At 36.1% G+C, this 19,158-nt stretch overlaps 1 protein-coding gene across 1 annotated transcript in view; it reads left to right on the top strand.

Moving 5' to 3' along the window:
- MIB1 (MIB E3 ubiquitin protein ligase 1) overlaps positions 1–8,213 on the top strand; it is a 149,297-nt gene extending 141,084 nt beyond the window's left edge. Inside the window, exon 21 of the mRNA XM_074199524.1 lies at positions 1,676–8,213. Within this exon, the coding sequence (XP_074055625.1) occupies positions 1,676–1,816 (141 nt within the window). The 3' untranslated portion in view covers positions 1,817–8,213. The remainder of the gene's footprint in view (positions 1–1,675) is intronic.
- Positions 8,214–19,158: the final 10,945 nt, after the last annotated feature.

Raw genomic sequence — 19,158 nt, 5'->3', positions numbered from 1 at the left:
TCATTAGTATAGATACAGTAATTACATCCATGGAACCTGATATATTTCACCAATTGAAATAGTATAGAGTGAGAAATAAGAGGACCTAAGACAGAAAGAACCCTGAGGCAAACTCAAGGATCCTGCAAAAAGGAGACTGAGGAGGAACAGTCACAGGCTTAGGAGAACCAGGATAGAGGGGTTGCTTGACAAAAGAGAGTTTCTAGGAAGAGAATATGATTGATAGTATTGGAGGCTGCAGGAAAGTTCAAAGAAAATAAGGATTGAGAAGAAACTGTGGAATTTGACAACTAAGACATCTGGCAACTTTGGCGAGAGCCATTTTAGTTCATTGATAAGTTCAGAAGCTATTTGTTAATAGGGGGTTAGGAAGAGAGTAGGAGTAGAGAAAGTGGAGGCACCTATTACACATAACCCATAGGTCGATGGAAAAAATAGGATACAAGTGAGTATTTTTTCAGGATGGGACATGGGCGTGTTTATGTAGGGAATGAACCAGTAGACATGGAAAGGTTGAAAATAAGTAATAGAATGACAGAGGTGCAGTCTGTTGAAGGAAAAGGAGTGGAATGGAATCACTTCAGCTGATAGAACGCTTATGTGAGATAGTGGTAAAGGAAAAGATAATGATAGAAGACTTCCAAGCTATAGGAAAAGAGGGAACTCATGTTGAATGGTCTCAGTTTTAACTACGAAGTATGAAGTCAGGTTCTCAGCTGAGAGCATGGAGGGGGTGGCCATGGGAGATTGGAGGAGGGATGAAAATGTTTGTAAGAGCCACTTTGAAGAGTGGGATCATGAATTGTTAAGGCAGGTGTGGTAGATCAGCCCAGTTGAAATTGTGCAATATAAATTGAAAGAGGATTCAGAATCAGAATTGATGGCCTGCTTTTCTTCCATCTTCATTTAGCAGTATGTTATAGGAGCAACGTTGGCAGATGGTGGGAATGATCCAAGATTGGAACTTGCCAGCATTTGACTGGTAAAATAAGGGGGCCTAAGAATTCAAGACATAAGCCATTGAAGAGTTTTGGTTCACCAAGGAGTCAAGATAGGTAGAAGAGGGGGCAGCTAGGTGATGAAGTGACCTAAATTCATATACTAACTTAGCTATGTGACCTTGGGCAATTCACTTAACCCCATTGCCTTGCAAAAACAAAACAAAAAAAAAAACCAAGAAGATGGGGGAGAAGAAGAGAGAGTGGCTACTGTGAAGGAGATTGTCTGAAAGAATATGAGGGTTTAGAGGATTGGAGGCTACAATGTAGATGAAGAATAGGATTAGAGGGAGAGGTTATGATTGGATAATGGGGTTTTGGAATTTGAAGATGATGCCTTTATAGGTAAGGAAGAGATCAAGATGACTTTGAACCATTTTTTTGCATTCTTTATAACATTTTTCATCTTGCCAGCTTTTGTTTTACCTTACTGTTAAAAACACAGGGATAGTATTTTCCCAAAAATTACAATTGGGAAACACCAATAAGTACTTTCCACATTTAGGGAAGAAAAAAAGATAGCTGTAATAAAATTGCTTGTCATATTTACAAAAGGCTGCAATAACAAATTCTCAAGAAAAGCAATGAGAAAACTAGTGGTAACACAGTTGTGAGAAATTGCACTTTGTTTTCTTAGTAATTATACAATTTATTTGTGTTATCACATTCTTTTACAGACAATGTGTCCTGTATGTTTGGATCGTTTGAAGAATATGATATTCCTCTGTGGTCATGGAACATGTCAACTTTGTGGAGATCGAATGAGTGAATGCCCTATTTGCCGCAAAGCCATTGAACGAAGGATCCTTTTGTATTAAATGAGAAATAATCATGTGTTTTGTTAGCTAAATGAAATTTAAAAGCATTTGTTAAGGCAGTTTTAGTGAAATACTGTATAATACCATAACCTATGTACTACATTATAATTATTTTGACTGAATGTGCTTAAACCAAACAAACCACAAAACAGTATTTGGACAGTCATTTTAAAATTTGGATCAAATCCAATTGTCACAGTTAATTTAAAAAAAAAATTTTTTTTACACCAGCCTTGCAGAGTATGGTTTGTAAATAGACAGACTTAAAAATACATTTGATTCCTAATTCTTTACTACTTCCATTAAATTTTCTTTTATATTTCGTTAATCCTTAGATAATATACTTTTTTGTGTTTTTTTCCCTCTAATCCTTAACATTGTCACATTTTCCATGCCCAGTCTAACATAGATACTAAGAAATTAACATCTCTTTAAAATGCCATATGGCACCAAGTGAAGTAGGCAAGCCCAACCTTTACCTCATTTATATTAGTATTACATGGTGTTTCAAAAGTTTTAGCGTACTTTGAAGATTAAAAAGAAAATATCTTTAGACTATACTTAGTCTTTGGAGACGTCCAGTAAAAAGATTGTGATTGTAACTTCAACTTTACATAATGTAAAAAAATTTGAGTTTTTTTTTTTTTTTTTGGCAAGTCAATGGGGTTAAGTGGCTTACCTGAGGCCACACAGCTAGGTAATTATAAGTGTTTGAGACCAGATTTGAACTCAGGTACTCCTGACTCCAGGGCCAGTGCTCTATCCATTGCACCACCTAGCTGCCCCTGAGAAATGTTTTAAGAGATATACTGAGAGTATAGAAAGACTGCTGAACTTGGGAATCACAAGTTTGAATTGGGCTCTGCCATATGCCACCTATGTGATAGGTGGCACATCCTTTGAGCTCTCTAGAATTTAGTTACTTCATTTGTAAAATGTGGGGAATTGGACTAGATGACCTCTCTAAATCTAAGATCATAAAACCTGTTCTCTAAAAGTTACAGGCCTTAAATTTCACTTTAATTTCCAATGATTTTTTCCCCCAGTTTTCTTTTTAAAGAAACAAACTAGAATATGGAATAATGAGAGAATAATTACAACTTACTTATTAAGTTTGTTTCTCAGATTATAAAAAAAAGTCAATCACTTGACTTGTTATCAGTTAACGTAAGAGTAATTGATACTCATACTGGGGGGAAAAAAGAAGCAGCAGTCACAATGGGGAATTGAAGAAACAATATTATGAATCATTTCCCTCCAACATTGAAAAATAGAATTATTTATTTGTATATATTTATGTGCAACTTCTGGTCATTATTAAAGACACTGCCCTTTTTCCATGACCTAGTACAATGTTATTATTAAACTTTATAGAAGAGTGATGTAAATACATGACTTACTCACCTTGGAACTAATTACATAATTGCCAATATTGGTTTTGATCTGACCATTAAGAAGAATAATTGCTCCTTTCACATGTCTCTGAGTTTCCTCCTAGTAAATTAGCTTTTCCTGTGCACTGAGAAAAATGAACCTTCCAGAAGGCAGCAGTTTTCTCTTTCTTCTTGCAGGATCAGTTCCATTACTACAGTGTAGCTAATTCTATGTATCTTTATAGGTCTTTCATGACATGTTAATGTTAATTCTTCAAGTTACTGAGAGTATCTTTATGAATTTCTAAGTCTTTGTACTCACAAATAATTGCTTCAACTATTGCTGCCATTGCCCTCCAGAAAATGTTTAAGAACAAAATAAATATGGATTTTTCATCTTTTGTGGAAGACTTGGGCTCTGGTAGTCAGTTCAAAGATAAGAATCATTTTTATTGACTATATCATTTGCTTTGACACCATCATTAGCTGTTTAGAGAATCTAAAGGTTTCTTAGTCTCTAGATGAGTAGCAGCATGCTAGCATATGAAAAAGAAAAATGGATTGTAACAAAGTGTTTTCAGACCTTTTGTTACTATAGAAGTGTGCACTGTCAGTAGTTTAGAGCGACAATTTGCTGACTTTAGTACCTAAGTTCTTTATTTTTATATGTAAATGCATATCTCACATACACACACATGCACATGCATGCATGCGCACATATGCTCAGATTTCTCTCCTGCAGACTTAAAATTGTATTTTACATTTTCTTTCTATTAGAGACACTTTCCTTCTTCAAGGTTTTCCTGCTATGACTAATTAGAATTTGCACAGTCTCTTAATCTGGGATCCATGGATGCCAAATGTATCCATTGATAGATTTTAAAAGGTCTGTGAACTTTGATGGCGGAAAAAATTGCATCTTTTTTTTTTCCCTTAGAAATCCTATGTATGTTATTTTATGTCTCTTAAAAACATTATATTGAGAAAGGGTATGTAGGCTTCATCAAAATATAAAAAAGGGATTGATGAAAGTTAAGAAATTCCTGTTCTACCAAATTCTATTTTCAAATAGCTAAGTGTTATGTTGACTCATTTTAAATGGACTCATTTTAGCTAACCTGAATACTATAGTAATAATTTCTATTCTGAAAATAATAAATTTTTGGTTATGGTTTTAAAATATGATATTCTAAAATTTTCCCCAAAACTCATTTTTATAGTTTATTAATGGATTTTATGTCAGTTATTACATTTCTGAAGATGGTTTTTGTGAATAGATAATAATCCTGTTTTGATCAGTTGAGAGTTCTTTTATTTTTTAACAATTTTGGTTTTGTGTGAGAAAATGATGAGCAGAAATTAGTTCTTCAGCTATTTGAAATGACATCTGTTATGTATCTCCAGAAGGAGTTCTTATCCTGCTAAATCATCTTTTTTATCCTCTTATCACCAAGGATTTCTTATTGTTTTCAATTATGTGTTACACTCTTAATAGTTGATGAGATCCCTAGTTTTAGAAAAGATGTTAGGGCCACTTAGTTGTTGTTTTGCCTCAGTGTTTTTAAAAATTATGATCACAATTGTACCATTTCCTTAATTCTTAATTTTTTCAGCATAATCAAGTAGTATGTATTCAATACCAAATTATGCTGATCAACCTTTAATAACTTCAACCCCAGATGATCAACATTTTTAATAACTTCAATTTGAATTTTGACTTTCCAAACAGCAACTAAGTTATTAGTTATGAAGCAGCAACTAAATTAATTTTTTATTTTGAACTTAACTTTTTTTTTACTAATAAGAGCTAGGAAAGAAGGATCTCAGAAACTAGTAATGTAACAACTTTAGTCAATGCTTTTTTCCTGCACTAGAGGCCTTTGAAATTCTGTGAGCCCAATCTTCATTCATGTATCTAATTCTTTTTGTCTTTTGACTTCCTTCCCAGCCAATCTTACTTGGTCTTCTTTGTAGTGCATTAATACCTATCTTTTATTTTCTATGTGTTGGATTTTTGTTTGTGGGAGAAATAGAATGGACTAAGTACATTTTCATATTTTAACATGTTGTATTACCTAAATTATCCTTACATATATTTCGCTAAATATATGTAGTTGTTTTTATTTCATTTTTGTTAGTCTTTCTTATTCATTACCATTTGACAAATTATTAAATAGCCCAATTCTAAAATAGTCTTTAAGGCCTTCTTTTAACAACTACACTTTTGTCCAGTGTTAGATCAAATATTCATTACTGGTATGTCAGGATTGTCTAAATGTTAGGTCAGATTTTAAAACTGTCGGGTTCTGCTAGTATATAATCACTACTGTCATTTGATTTGGCATTCTGTATTAAACATCATCTTAGAAGTAAATGTTAAAGTTAGTTTTGATAAAAAAAAAAAGTACAGTATGATTTAACCACCCTTAAAGGTACCTAATGCAGCATGCTAAAGAAGATAGGAAATTTAGAGAAAATGTGATTCCTGTTACTTGGATGTCAGTGAATATGATTGATATCTTATTTGTCTCTTTTTACTCTATATTGTAACTGGAAATTTCTGTTTAACACTGCCAATTCTTGGAATAACATTAGTAAGTTTAAAATGAAAACTTACTGAAGGTGCTATTCTTTAAACAATCATTTTAATGTTCTTGTTCCTAATACTATGTACCATTTACATATCTTGTAAAAACTTTCATGCCCAAGATGAAAACCTTAGGGCAAATTAAAATTCTGTTAGGATAAATTATCAATAAATACTTTCATTGGCATCATAAGTAATACAGCTTTAAAAGTTGGATTAAGATAAAGCTATAGTTAAAAAAACTACAAATTGACATTGTAGAAATGTTTGTCGAAGTCTAACTTTGCTAAATTTTTTTAAATGACTGATTTGATTTGCTAGACCATTTTTAACATATTTAAATCTCTGTTACTTAACTTTTGTAAAACAACTCAAATTATATCTATTTCAAAGCACACTATCTAGGAAGCCTAAGAAGTTAACTCTGCCATATGTGCGCATAAACCTGTGCCATTTAGATTTGTGAATGCTGCCAGAGTACTCTTGCCTTGTTCAGGCAGGTTTTGCTTCCTTAGTTCTCATAGGGTCTTCTTCACTTACACTTCAAGTAGTAAAGAAGTGGTAGGATTTTGGATAGGAGAAAATGGTGAAGGAAGATGGTGAAAAGTAGAGGAACAGGGCAAGGTGGGGGGTGCTTTTGGTATCTGAACATAGAGTAAAAAAAGGAATTATTTAGGTCTCATCAAGGCAGCCTGTGGGAAATATTTAATACCAAAAAAAATTAATTTCAGTTAATCAGTTTTTTATATTTCAAATAATGGGCAATTACTTTGTAAGCTGCAAGTTTTAAATGACTTTTGATTTGGTCCAAAAGGGAAATCATTTAACCCTCCCATAAATAACTGAAGTGTTTAACAGTAATTGTTCATGTGGAAACAATTCTAAGGAAGTTAAATTTTTTTCTCTTATGTCTCAATAATCAGGAAACAAAAATTCTATCAATAGTAACTTGGTTGTGTGCATTTCTTAATGATTTAATTAAAATACTTAAATTATTGGTTAACATAGTCCTTATAAAATATCTTTGGGCACTCTGTCAGATTGAAAACAATGTGCCATAGATTTTTTCCCTTTCCTATTAATTACACATTTTGAAAGTCATTTTTGGGAGGGAATTTAAAAATGCTTATTCATTGAAACAGTTATTCCCTCCAGGTTTTAACTAGGAAAAAAATTAAGTTGCAAACAAAATTTGGGTAGCTCTGCATTTGAGCTGAGTGGGATTCTAACATTTTCACAAATAAATGACTCGATAGTAAAAGTGTAAATAGACTTTAAAATCTAATTGTGAATTTATTTTTGCTATAAGAGAAATACCTAATTTGGCTTTACCCATGTGTTGTAAGAGGAACACTCAACTGATGTCACTTGATAATCATGTAGCAATGGAATTTTACTCAAGCAAAATTATAGCAGTATTAAGAATGATCTTTTGTGACTTTGAGTGAGCTTTTTAAAGCTGGTTCAATCTGATTTGCTATAGGAAAAAATTATTTAGATTGTTTGAATTTTCTCTCTTAATTACTGGTGAATGGTAGAAACATGGACAATTAGTGTTGAACAGTTATTATTTCATAACTTAAGACTTTGAAACTTTCTACCTCCTTTCTATCAAAGTGTTACATTTTGCCACTCTTCTAGACTTTAAGATCAAAGGAAAGTGGAAGTCCTGGAGGCTTTTGTAAGTGGTGTTTTTAAACACAAGCAAAACAACCCCCCCAAGACACTGCTTTGGGGTTTTATCACTTAAGTTTGGTGCCTAGAGTCATAACAAGGTTAAAATTTATCTTTAAATGTATAATGACAAACTTGCCAGGTGTTGCATATACTGTTCTCTTCTATTTTGTAGACTGCTTGAATTAATTTCCTTCAAAACCAAAATTTTTTTTGTTCATTTTTATGTTTCCTTCCCTCCCTACGTATCATTTTCTTTAAAGTTATAACTGCAGTCATTTAAAGTTCTGACTCAGGGCTTTTTAACAGTTTAAACAAACCCCTATATGTTTGCTACATTTTTAGAAAACCCTACCCACATCATTGTTTAGTGCCTTGAAAGAATTATTAACTTGGCAACACCATCAAACCATTACAGTGTGCCTCTGTCTGTTGGTATATGCAGACATGTATGTCTCCTTGTTAGATATTACATGTATGGACTGGGCATTGGTAATTCTGTAAAGGAAGTTTTGTAGATTTAAATTTGAAGATTATTTTTTAAAAACTGATCATTCATGTCCATGACAAGCTCTACTGATAGAATAATTTTGTGTTTATATTCATACTAAATCACATGTATGAAATATCTGGGGAGAGGATCTAATATTTTATGTGATTATGCCTGTTTAGTTTGAAAGAGGATGCAGTATGTAAACAGTGAGATCCCCCCCCCCCCAATCTTTTGTATTCTAACATTAACATTAAAAAAATCTGCATGGTGTTTCTTGTTTTGTCTGAGTTTGCAAATTTTTCTTTTTTACTAAACTTTATATTCTAATATCATCAGTCAATACACAATATATTCAGTAGAAGATATGTTTTGATTGACTCGTAACATTTTTCCATCTTCCTCTCCCTCCACAGTTTTTATTTAGCCTTATGTGTTCAGTGGAATTGGAAGTCTTTGGTGTGGATATAACTTAATTTCTGTACTACAAATAATTTTGCTTATTAGTCTGAGTTTTTAAGACATGCTTAGCAAGTCCTAAGCTTTTAAAATTAAATGCTAATATCTTCCTGTAATAAAGTTTTATTATATAATGTCTTAAATCTGCTCTCTTGAAAAATATTATTTTTAAAAGTATATACATGAATGCTGATTGTGTCAGGCATTTGTTATTCATTTCATAAAGTAGAGAAAGCAAGGAGCTATAGCCCTTTTTTTGACTTGAAGGAAAAAATGTCCCTAATTACTTTGTAGAAGAAAAAAATGCCCACATCCAAAAGAATGATGTTTGTATTCAAAACAGGAAAAGAACCTTGGGACTTACTTTTATCATAACATATCCATCATAACTTCCCAATTAGAATTGAAGATTATTATAAGAGAAGTGAGTAAAGTTGATTTGATTTCATTCAAAAACATTACTTAGGTATCATTAGTCAGCTGTATTTGATGTAATAATCTTTCTTCCTTAAAAGTGTATTTAGGGGCGGCTAGGTGACACAGTGGATAAAGCACCCGGCCCTGGAGTCAGGAGTACCTGAGTTCAAATCCGGTCTCAGACACTTAATAATTACCTATCTGTGTGCTCTTGGGCAAATCACTTAACCCCTTTGTCTTGCAAAAACTTTTTTAAAAAGTGTAATATAACTCAAAATTTGGTCAGTTTGATCTTAGAAAATACTTATACAATAAATTATTTTAATATTTTTCAAATTCATTTTGTAGCTACATCATAGAATAACAATAATGGACAATTCTGTTTAGTAATGAAACTGAAGAATTTACCTCTAAAGTAATTGGAAAATAGGGGGCAGGGGCAGCTAGGTGGCGCAGTGGATAGAGCACTGGCCCTGGAGTCAGGAGTACCTGAGTTCAAATTTGGCCTCAGATACTTAATAATTACCTAGCTGTGTGACCTTGGGCAAGCCACTTAACTCTATTGCCTTGCAAAAAAACCCCTAAAGTAATTGGGAAATTAATCATGGATTTATGAAGATGATTTTACATAGATTAAAAAGATAGTTACTGTAACACAGCAATTAAAAAATATCCACTTAAACTGCTTAATTAAAACAAGCTTAGTGATCAGTTCAAAAGCTAGGATCAGATCTAGATGACTCATTAATCGTATATTTTAAAAAATGCTATATAATCCTAAATTACCTTGGATCACGTTAACATTGAATGGTTTTGGTGTTTTTTTAAAAGAAATAACTAACAGAATCTTTAAGATGACTGACATTTTTAATCATTGATTTTTTAATTTGTGAAGAATGTTATAAAGAAGCTTTATGAGCTTTGATGTAGAATTTCACATGGGAGAAATTAAATAATTAATACCTTAGTGTGAATGATGTGATCCTCAATTTGACTGGGAAGTAGAGATTTAGACAAATCAGTGTAATATGGAGCTCATGAACAATGAAAATATCTGTGACCATGCCTGAAAAAATAACAGAATCTGAAAGTCTGAAGTTTCAGTAGCCATCTGACTCATAAAGTAATTGCCACTGTAATTTGACCAACAAATGATTGTCTAGCTTCTACTTGGAGATCTCTTAAGAGACAACCCTATGACCTCTCAAGGCAGGTTATCACCAGTTGAGGAGGGTTCCAAGCTTTAGAAAGTTTTTTCCTGGCATCAAGCCTAAATTGATTCCCTTTTCAATTTCGACCTATTGCTCCTAATTCTGCTCTCAGGCCTAGCATAACAAAGCTAATGATACCTTTTCCCATGACAGACCTTGTATTTTATCACAGCTATCATGATTCCCCATGTCCTTTTTTTTTTTTTAGGTTAAGCATCCTAAGTTTCTTTATCTCATCTTCATATGTCATAAACTGGAGATCCTTTATCATTCTGGTTCCCCTTCTCCATCCTAGTTTAGTTCATGTATGATCTGGTAAGCAGAGTGTACTGGGATCATTGTATCCTTATTCCTGGAATCTGTTCCTGCTACTGTAGTCACAAATTGCTTTATCTATTTTTTGGATGTCTACAGTACACTGCTGATACATGTTGAGCTTGCAGTCTACTAAAACCCCAGATCTTTTTCAGAAGAACTGTTGTTTGGCTATATTTCTCTTATATTTGTGGAGGTAGATTTTTTTGTACCCATTTTCTGTTCACAATTATCTCTATTAAGGGCAGGTAGGTTGTCTAGTAGGTAGAGATTGTGCCTGGAGTCAAACATGACCTTAAGCACTGTGTGAGCAAGTCACTTTACCTCAGTTTTTCATTTGTTAAAATGAATGAGAAAGAAATAGCCAGGGGCAGCTAGGTGGTACAGTAAATAAAGCACCGGCCTTGGAGTCAGGAGTACCTGGGTTCAAATCTGGTCTCAGACACTTAATAATTACTTAGCTGTGTGGCCTTGGGCAAGCCACTTAACCCCATTTGCCTTGCAAACAAAAAACAAAAAAAAAAATAGTCAACCACTCCAGTATCTTTGCCAAGAAAAACTCAGGATTCAACAATAGCAGCTCCTATTTCATCTTTCTAGAATTAACTTAATGTTCTAACCTATGGATACTTCCCAGAAATATCTGCAAATTGATCTTACCATCCATACCTTTCTCAAAGACAATGATTCAGATGTTAACTTGGGTCCAAGCACAGATCCCTAAAGTCCTCTTAGGAACTTAAATTAACATTGATCCATCAACTAATTCAGCTGTCCAATCAATTTTGAACCCACCTGATTGTGTTATCGTCCACTCCCTACTTCTCTTATCTAAATGCCAGATAATTTATTAAAATTTAAATTAAGTTCTATCAATACAGCATTTATTTTCTGACTTCTCATTACTAATTCTAGAATTTTATCAGAAATTGAGGTCAGACTCATTGGCTTTAATTTGCAGACTGTTCTCTCTTTGTTAAAGTCAGGACATTTGTCTTCCAATCTGTTTTGCATGACATTTCAAATATTAATGACAGTGAGTCAGTCATATCTCAGTTATTTCAGTACCTAAAGATTTAGTCTATCTAGCTCTTGATTATTTTGGATATCCACTTTACCTGGCAATAATTTTTATGCTGTCATTCCCAACATAAAGATCATTTTCTTCTGGAGAGAAAACATGAGAAATAAATAGCTCTAGCTTCTGACTTTCATATTACCATTGTTCCATCCATTCCAAGTAAAGGTCGTATTTCTTCTTTGATCTCCTTTTTCTCCCAATGTAATTTAAAAAAAAACAACCTCCTCTGCTGTCCTTAGCTTCCTTCTTCAGCTTCTACTCACTTTGAACTTTGGCACTACTGACACAACTTATGGTACTTTGCCACACATTTGTGATATTTTGACCTTGTTTCTATTTTCCATACATAAGAATCATAAGTCATGTTTACTACATATTCTTTTGCTGTTATGCATTATAATAAGGTAAGAATAATGGTAGAAAATCTGTATGAAACTAAGCTATCAATATGTGTTGTAGCAGTTTTAATATAAATTTGTTAAGTAAATTAAATGATATAATTTAAGTCTCACCAACATCAGTAACTGTAAAGGTAGTTCCCAATTTAAGTATGTGTTGTGGTTCTCAGAAATCACTTCCTCAAAAGCAATATTATGCTTAATATATAGGCCCTCAGTTATATCAACAAAGCTATTTCAAATAGATAATATGCTCAAAGTTCAGGATGCAGTAGTTGCTACTAGATAAAGGTCTGTGTGGAAAAGATTCTGGGTACTCTAAACTGCAAGTTTAATGAGTCAACTATGTCCTTGTAGCCAAAATAGTTAATGATCTGAAGAGGGAGGTGTAATGTGCCAAATGTGAGAAGTGGTAGGCCCACTGTGTTCTTCCTATCCTAGCCATCTAGAGAACACAATATGTGTTCACTTCTAAGCACCATCATTTAGCAAGGAGAGTAATTGGGGATTGTCAGTCATTTATTCAATATTTGTTGTGTGCCACTGGGCAAAGACTAGGATGCAAAGAAGGGCAAAAAAGCAGTCCCTGCTGTCCAGAAGGCTTATGGGTGGAGAGAGTATGCAAACAGTCATGTACAGATAAGATAGCATTAATGGGCATCAGGAAAGGCTTCTGGTAAAAGGTGAGATTTTGTCTGGGTTTAGGGAGAGCAGGAGGAAAGAGATCATTAAAAGACATGGTGGGGGCGGCTAGGTGGAGTAGTGGAGTCAGGAGTACCTGGGTTCAAATCTGGTCTCAGATACTTAATAATTACCTACTGTGTGACCTTGGGCAAGTCACTTAACCTTAACTGAAAAGAAAGGCATGGGGGGACAAATCTTAAGTTAGAGAGTGTTGTGTCAACAAAGAACAGCAATGAAGTCGGTATCACTGGATTGTATGGGAGAAGAGAATAAATGATAAATCGAGCACAATAGAGAAGAGTTTGGGGGGAAAAATTAGTTTTATTTTGGACATGTTAAGTTAGAGATATCCAAGGATGAGCCAATTGGTGATTTGATTTTGGAACTCTTCCACTTAAGTGGTGCAGAAGAGAGATATGGGTTGGAGTAATAGATCTGGGAATTATCTACAGAGAAATAACACATGATCCATGGGAACTGATGAAATCACCAAGGGTTATAGTGTAGATGAAAAAAAGAAAACCCAGGACACCCATGAGCTAATGTGTGTGACTTGGAGGATGACCTATTAGACTGAGGAGTAGTTACTGAATAGAGAAGAGAACTGGGAAGAGAAATATCAAGAAAACTTAGTAAGTAGAGTTGAAGATCAATTGTGTCAAATATATGTCGTCAAGAAGGATCAGGATTGAAAAAAAATTAGATTTGGCAAGTCATTGGATACTATAGAGAGGTCAGCTGATTTCAGATTTCAGAAGCTTTAAAAAAAATTAAAAAGAGAAAGTAAATGAAATGAATGTAGTTGACTTTCCCAAAGGGTCTGAGAAAAGGAAAGGAGTGATACAGGCTAATAATAGGAGTGGTTTTAGTGAAACTCGACTCTTTTAAGGACATGAGCATGATTTTAGGCTGCAAGGAAGGGAAAAGTACATAGGGAAAGATTGGCAATAAGAAAGAATGGGAATAATAGTGGGGAGAAGTCTGGAAGGGATGGGATTGGAGGTACATGTGAAAGGGTTGTCTTTGTCAAAGAGATAGTCCACTTCAATCGACCAGAAGAGGAGTTTGAATTTTAGATGGAGAAGGGAGGAGAGATCTCTGGCAAATGCTCTCTCCCCCAAATCATTGTGGTGAAGTATGAGACATCCTCATTTGAGAAAGTGGGAAAAGGGGTGGTGTGGGAGGTTTGAGAAGAGATGGTAGTTTGTAAGGAATGGGATAGTGAATTAGAGAAATAGATTATTTGCTTTTCTGCAGTGAGAGCCCACTTTTAGATAGCAAATTTGTAACATGCTCAATGAGCACAATTTTGTAATTTCCTCCAGGAATAGGTGTAAAGGAGTTGAAAGAGTAGAATAATCCAGTTTTGGGAATTGAGATGTGATCCCTGATAGGATAAGTGGGTAAGGAATTTTGAGGGTGGATGATAGTGTAGTTGAGTTGGTTTACTAAAATATTAAGATAGGAAAGGAAGGAGAGTATAACCCGTGCAAGGGTGATGGTCTGGGGCAGAACTCAAGAGAAGGAGGGAATGGAGGACGATGAGGATGAAGTACAGGTTTACACCAGAATCACTGAGAGGAAATAAGGTAATGGGCACTTGCTAACAACCGAGCAATAAGTTCAGACATAGCAGTAGTTAGAAATTCATTGAAAGGTGCAGAAAAATACTATTTCAAGGCCCTCAAGGTTTGATATGTTGATATGAGATCCTAGGAAACCCACCTCATATAAGGAGAGGCAGAGCTTGGGAGGCCAGGCTAGTGAAGCAGATGCTTTGTTCCAGAGAAGACTGGAGGCATTGATGGGGAGGGAGGAGATGTATGCGATCATGTCCTCAAAGGGTAGTCATGGCCTGGAGATGGTCCTGGGTCAGGGACACCACAAATGTGACACAGCAGATGATCTTGGAATAAGCATAATGGAGATCTTGTCCTATGAGAAGATCTGTTAAAGTAATTAAGCTTGTCTGTCTTGGAGAAAAGGGAGTGTATGTGTGGTAAAATTAACTGCTTTCAAATATTGGAAAGGATGTCAGGTGAAACATGAATTAGAATTGTTTGTATCTTCTGAAGACCAATCTATAAGCAATGATTGAAAATTGCAAGGGGTGCAGTTTTAGGCTTGCTGTTCCATGGGCTGGACCTGACTTGTCCTTAGAGTTTTAGGTCAGACATTGGAATGAAAGGGGCACTTATACTTCATCTAACAGTTAACTAATCTAAAAGAGGTATGTTTAGTCATTGGAGAGGGAAAATGTTCAACAAAGAAGACAGCATTGATTCAGCTGAGAATGATCTTGAATATACTGCTCAACTAGGCAGCACAGTGCATACATAGAGCACTGGCCTTGGAATCAGGAATTCATCTTCAGAAATTCATATCTGACCTCAAAGACTGATCCCAAGCAAGTCACTTTACCCTGTTTGCCTCAATTTCCTCACCTATCAAATAGCTGGGAAAGGGAATGATGAACTGCTCCAATATATTTGCCAAGAAAACCCCAAATGGGATCACAAAGAGTCAGACATGACTGAAAAATGATTCAACAATAAACAAAAAGTATATGATCAGATGAGCTTTAGTTTCAGTGAAGGGAAAAATTACCAACCTTCCAGTCATCTAGTCTTATAACATAGATATCATCTACAAGTCCTTACTCTCACCCCCCCACTCCCATATCAATAAACATTTATCAAGTACCTACTTTGTGCTAAACTTTGATTCAAAAGGAGACAAAACACAATCTCTGCTCTCAAGGGGCTTGCAGTCTAATGGAGAAAATACACAAAGAAATATATGCAAACAATCTTCATACAGGGTAAATGGGAAATAATTAGGGGAAAGCACCATAATTAAGGGGTTGGGAAAGTTCCTGTATAAGATGGTATTTTAGTTGTCATGTGAAGTTAGGGAAGCCAGTGGGTGGAGATGAGGAAGGAGAGCATTCCAGACATAGGGAACAGCCATAGGGTAATTGCCAAGAGGTGGAATGTCTTGTTTGTGGAACAATCTAGCATTGAAGATGGGGAGGAATAAGATAATAGATCCAGAGCTAAGATAGCTTAGTAAAGGAGGGACTCACCTGAACTTTTTCACAAACTCCTCCAAATACCTTTAAATAATGACTTTAAACAAATTTTATAGTGGCAGAACCTACAAAAAACAGTGAAACAATTTTCCAGCCCAAGGCAACTTAGGAGGTCAGCAGGGTGAGACCAGGTTGCATCAGGATGAGAGGAGTACAATTCTGTACAGGTCATGCCAGTGAAGACTGGTCCCAGCAAATCAGGAGCAGGCCTCATGGCAACAGAGCCAATAGTAGCAGTGGCAGTTTCCAGACCTCTTAGCTCACAAATGCCAAAGACAACTTAGAATGTTGGCAGGAAAACACCTGGGTGAGATTGGAGTCCTGGCCATGCCAGTTCAGACCCAGACCTGCTCCTAATTTGCTGGGGCCAGGACTGAGTTGGGGCAATCTGTTTGGCTGTAAAACCCTTCCTCACCTGGCCCCTTCCCAAACTTTTCTGTCTTACACCTTAACTTTCCTCTTTGTACTCTGAGGTCCAGTGACTCTGGACACTCTATTTCTTAGCTCCATATTCACTGGTGGTCCCTGTTCATCTCCTCCTACTCTTGCCTTCCCTGGCTTCTTCAAGTCCCACTAAAGTCTATTCTGTAAGAAGCCTTTCCCTCCTTTTAGATCATTTCAAATTTATCATATATATATATCTTGTTTGTAAATAGCTATTTTCCTGCTGTCTGTTGCTTTAGATTGTGAACTCCTTGATAGCAGGGACAGCTGGTTTCTTTCCCTTTTGTTTGAATTCGCATTATCTAGCACATACCAGGCACTTGAGAAATGATTATTTACTTGGTTGGGGAGGAGAGGATATACCAAGAGGTTATTGTCTGAATGAGGATCAGGGGGTTAGAATGGAGATGTTAGTGTGGGCTGAATTGAGTAAGTAAAATAAGATTTAAGCTCTGGGAGGTGGAGCCAATTGGCTGTGTGAAGGAAGTAATTCCAAGACAGTCTCCCCCAAACCTCCAGATACCTTAATATTATGACTAACCAAATTCTGGAGTGGCAGAACCTATAAAAAGACTTAGTGAAATTAACTTTATGACCCAAGTCAACTTGGAAGATCTGCAGGAAGGGTTTGTTCCCCTGGGATTGGAAGGGATTGGAAGGGGTTGCATGTGGTCTGGGTGGTAGCCTTGCTAGGTCAGAGCCAACGCACTCCATTCAGGGAGAGCCCTTGGGAGTGGCTGGGTCTCTGAGGGCACCTAGGTTTGTGTCAGTAGAAGTGGTTTCCAGACTTCTCAACCCAAGAACTGCCATGGCCAACTTGGAAGGTCAGTGGGAAAACTTACACAACAGAGTGAGCACAGAACCCAGGCTAGTGCAGCCTGGCCAGGAACCTGAAGTAGGGCTGCTTAGCCACCCAGCCAGGAATCACCTGACAGCTGCTCAGAATGTTCAGCCCACAGATGGTAAGGGTGGGGGGAGAGTGTCAAGGTCTCTCTGCTATCCCTGGGGCAGGATTCTACTACTCTGTCCAAACTCAGATCCAGAGCCTAGACTGGGGTCCCCTATTGCCATAGCAGAGCAGGGACCCTTCTCACAGCTCTAGGGTAGTGAGGAGAGCTTGTGGTCATCCACAGACCAGAGCACAGGCAAGAGAGCAGTCAGAGCCACTCATGGGACCTTAGGGAAGGTGTCCCCAAAACACTCAAAAGCTTGGGAAGCAGGTTAAAACCAGATCATAGTCTGGGGAAATGAACAAACAATAGAAGAAAAAAATTTGACCATAGATAATTACTTTGGTCCTATGGAGGATCAAAACACATACTCGGAAGGTGACAAAGTCAAAGCTTCTGCATCCAAAGCCACCAAGAAAAATGGGAATTATCTTCAGCAATGGAAGAACTCAAAAAAAGATTTTGAAAATCAAGAGAGTAAAAACAAAATTGGGAAGAAAAATGAGAGCAATGCAGGAAATCATGAAAACCAAGTCAGCAGCTTAGTCAAGGAGATAAAAAAAAACAAAAAAAGCAAAGAAAATAACATGTTAAAAACCAGTTTAAGTCAAATGGAAAAAAAAAGTCCAAAAAGAGTCAATGAGGAAAAGAATGGAGCTAAAGGAAGCTGATGACTTTGTGAGAAATCAAGAAAAAATAAAACAAAACTATAAGTATGAAAACTAGAAGAAAATGTGAAATATTTCATGGAAAAAACAACCAACCTGGAAAACAGATCCAGAAGAGATAACTTAAAAATTATTAGGCTACCTGAAAGTTATGACCAGGAAAAGAGCCCAGACTTCATTTTTCAAGAAATAATCCAGGCCCCTCTTTCCCACCATGAAGGAAGGAGGTCTGCCATTTTATGAAGATATCGTAATAAAAACCATTTTAATTACTCCCGACTAAGTATTCATGAGCCATTTATAACACTAGCCTACCTTATAACATTTTCTCTGCCATCATTTTGATTCCCTGATCAGAAAAGCATTTGGCTTGGACTCCAGAAGACTTGCTTCTCAGACTAGGCAAGTTGACAGAACTCTTTTATCTAATGTCCTCTGGGTTGATATAACCTGGGTTCAGTCTGGTCCCCACCCTTTCCATCATCATGATTAAACCTAGGATAACCATGGATGTGGCAGACCAAACTCAGAGGCTGTCACTAGGTATCCTCAGTGGAGACAGGATAGACCTGACAACCCAGAGCAGAAACTGAGGAGAAAAGGGTCCAGGTGTCACCTAGAAAGAGAAGTAGCTGGCATCTTAAAAGAGGCTACCTTATCAATACAATCAACAGTATGTCATTAGAGCTTGTCAGATTCCCAGTAAGGAGTTAACTCCAGATTATAGGAGACAGAAAGAACCAAAGTCAAAACCTATGTTGAGTCCCCAGAAAGCAGAGCTGAAATAGAAATTCCCAGAAGCCTGAGCCTGGTGTTAGGCACAATATCAAGACCAAGTATGACCTGTCAACCTATCAAATGAGATTAATAAAGAATAACTAAAGCACAAAGCTCCAATAGAGAAATTAAGACTGAGGATATTAGCAAACAGATGAAAATTCTGGAGCAAAATGATGAACTCCTGTGGCTTAAGAGAAGACCAAATGGTAACTGAGAAGGAAAGGAATGCTACAAGAAATCTAAGTAGAGTTTCAGAGAAAAGAATATACGGTTACAAGGAATATAAAAGTACCTGGAAGAAATTGAAGTAGGGGAAATATTAAGAAAAATTTATTCTTTAATCTGTTTCCTCTGTGTGGATCATATACCTTCCATTAACACTGATCCCACTACCATCTCAATTGTCCAGGTTATAAGATGAATACAATGAACTTTTAGTAAAGTACCTTGCCCAAAATGGCAAGGAAGGACTTCTGTAAATCCGAGTCCCTAGGCACAAAACAAGCCTCTAGTAACTAAACAATGGATGCTGCCTTAGCCTGAAAGGATTAAGTGTCTGCATAAATAACCTAATTACCTCAGCTCTGCTCTCAGAGCTTCCTGCCTCCAGGCTATCAGTCTGCTCTGAGGGAGCAAAATTCCCCAAATAACCTCTTCCTACCCTATGAACTTTTTTACTATGTATCCCAGCTTGCTCCTTTCCTTTGAAGGTCAACCTGC

The sequence above is a fragment of the Macrotis lagotis genome, chromosome X, assembly GCF_037893015.1.
Source record: "Macrotis lagotis isolate mMagLag1 chromosome X, bilby.v1.9.chrom.fasta, whole genome shotgun sequence".
Classification (NCBI taxonomy): Eukaryota; Metazoa; Chordata; class Mammalia; order Peramelemorphia; family Peramelidae; genus Macrotis; species Macrotis lagotis.
The sequence above is the reverse complement of the archived record's forward strand: the minus strand, read 5'-3'. Positions and strand labels throughout refer to the sequence as shown.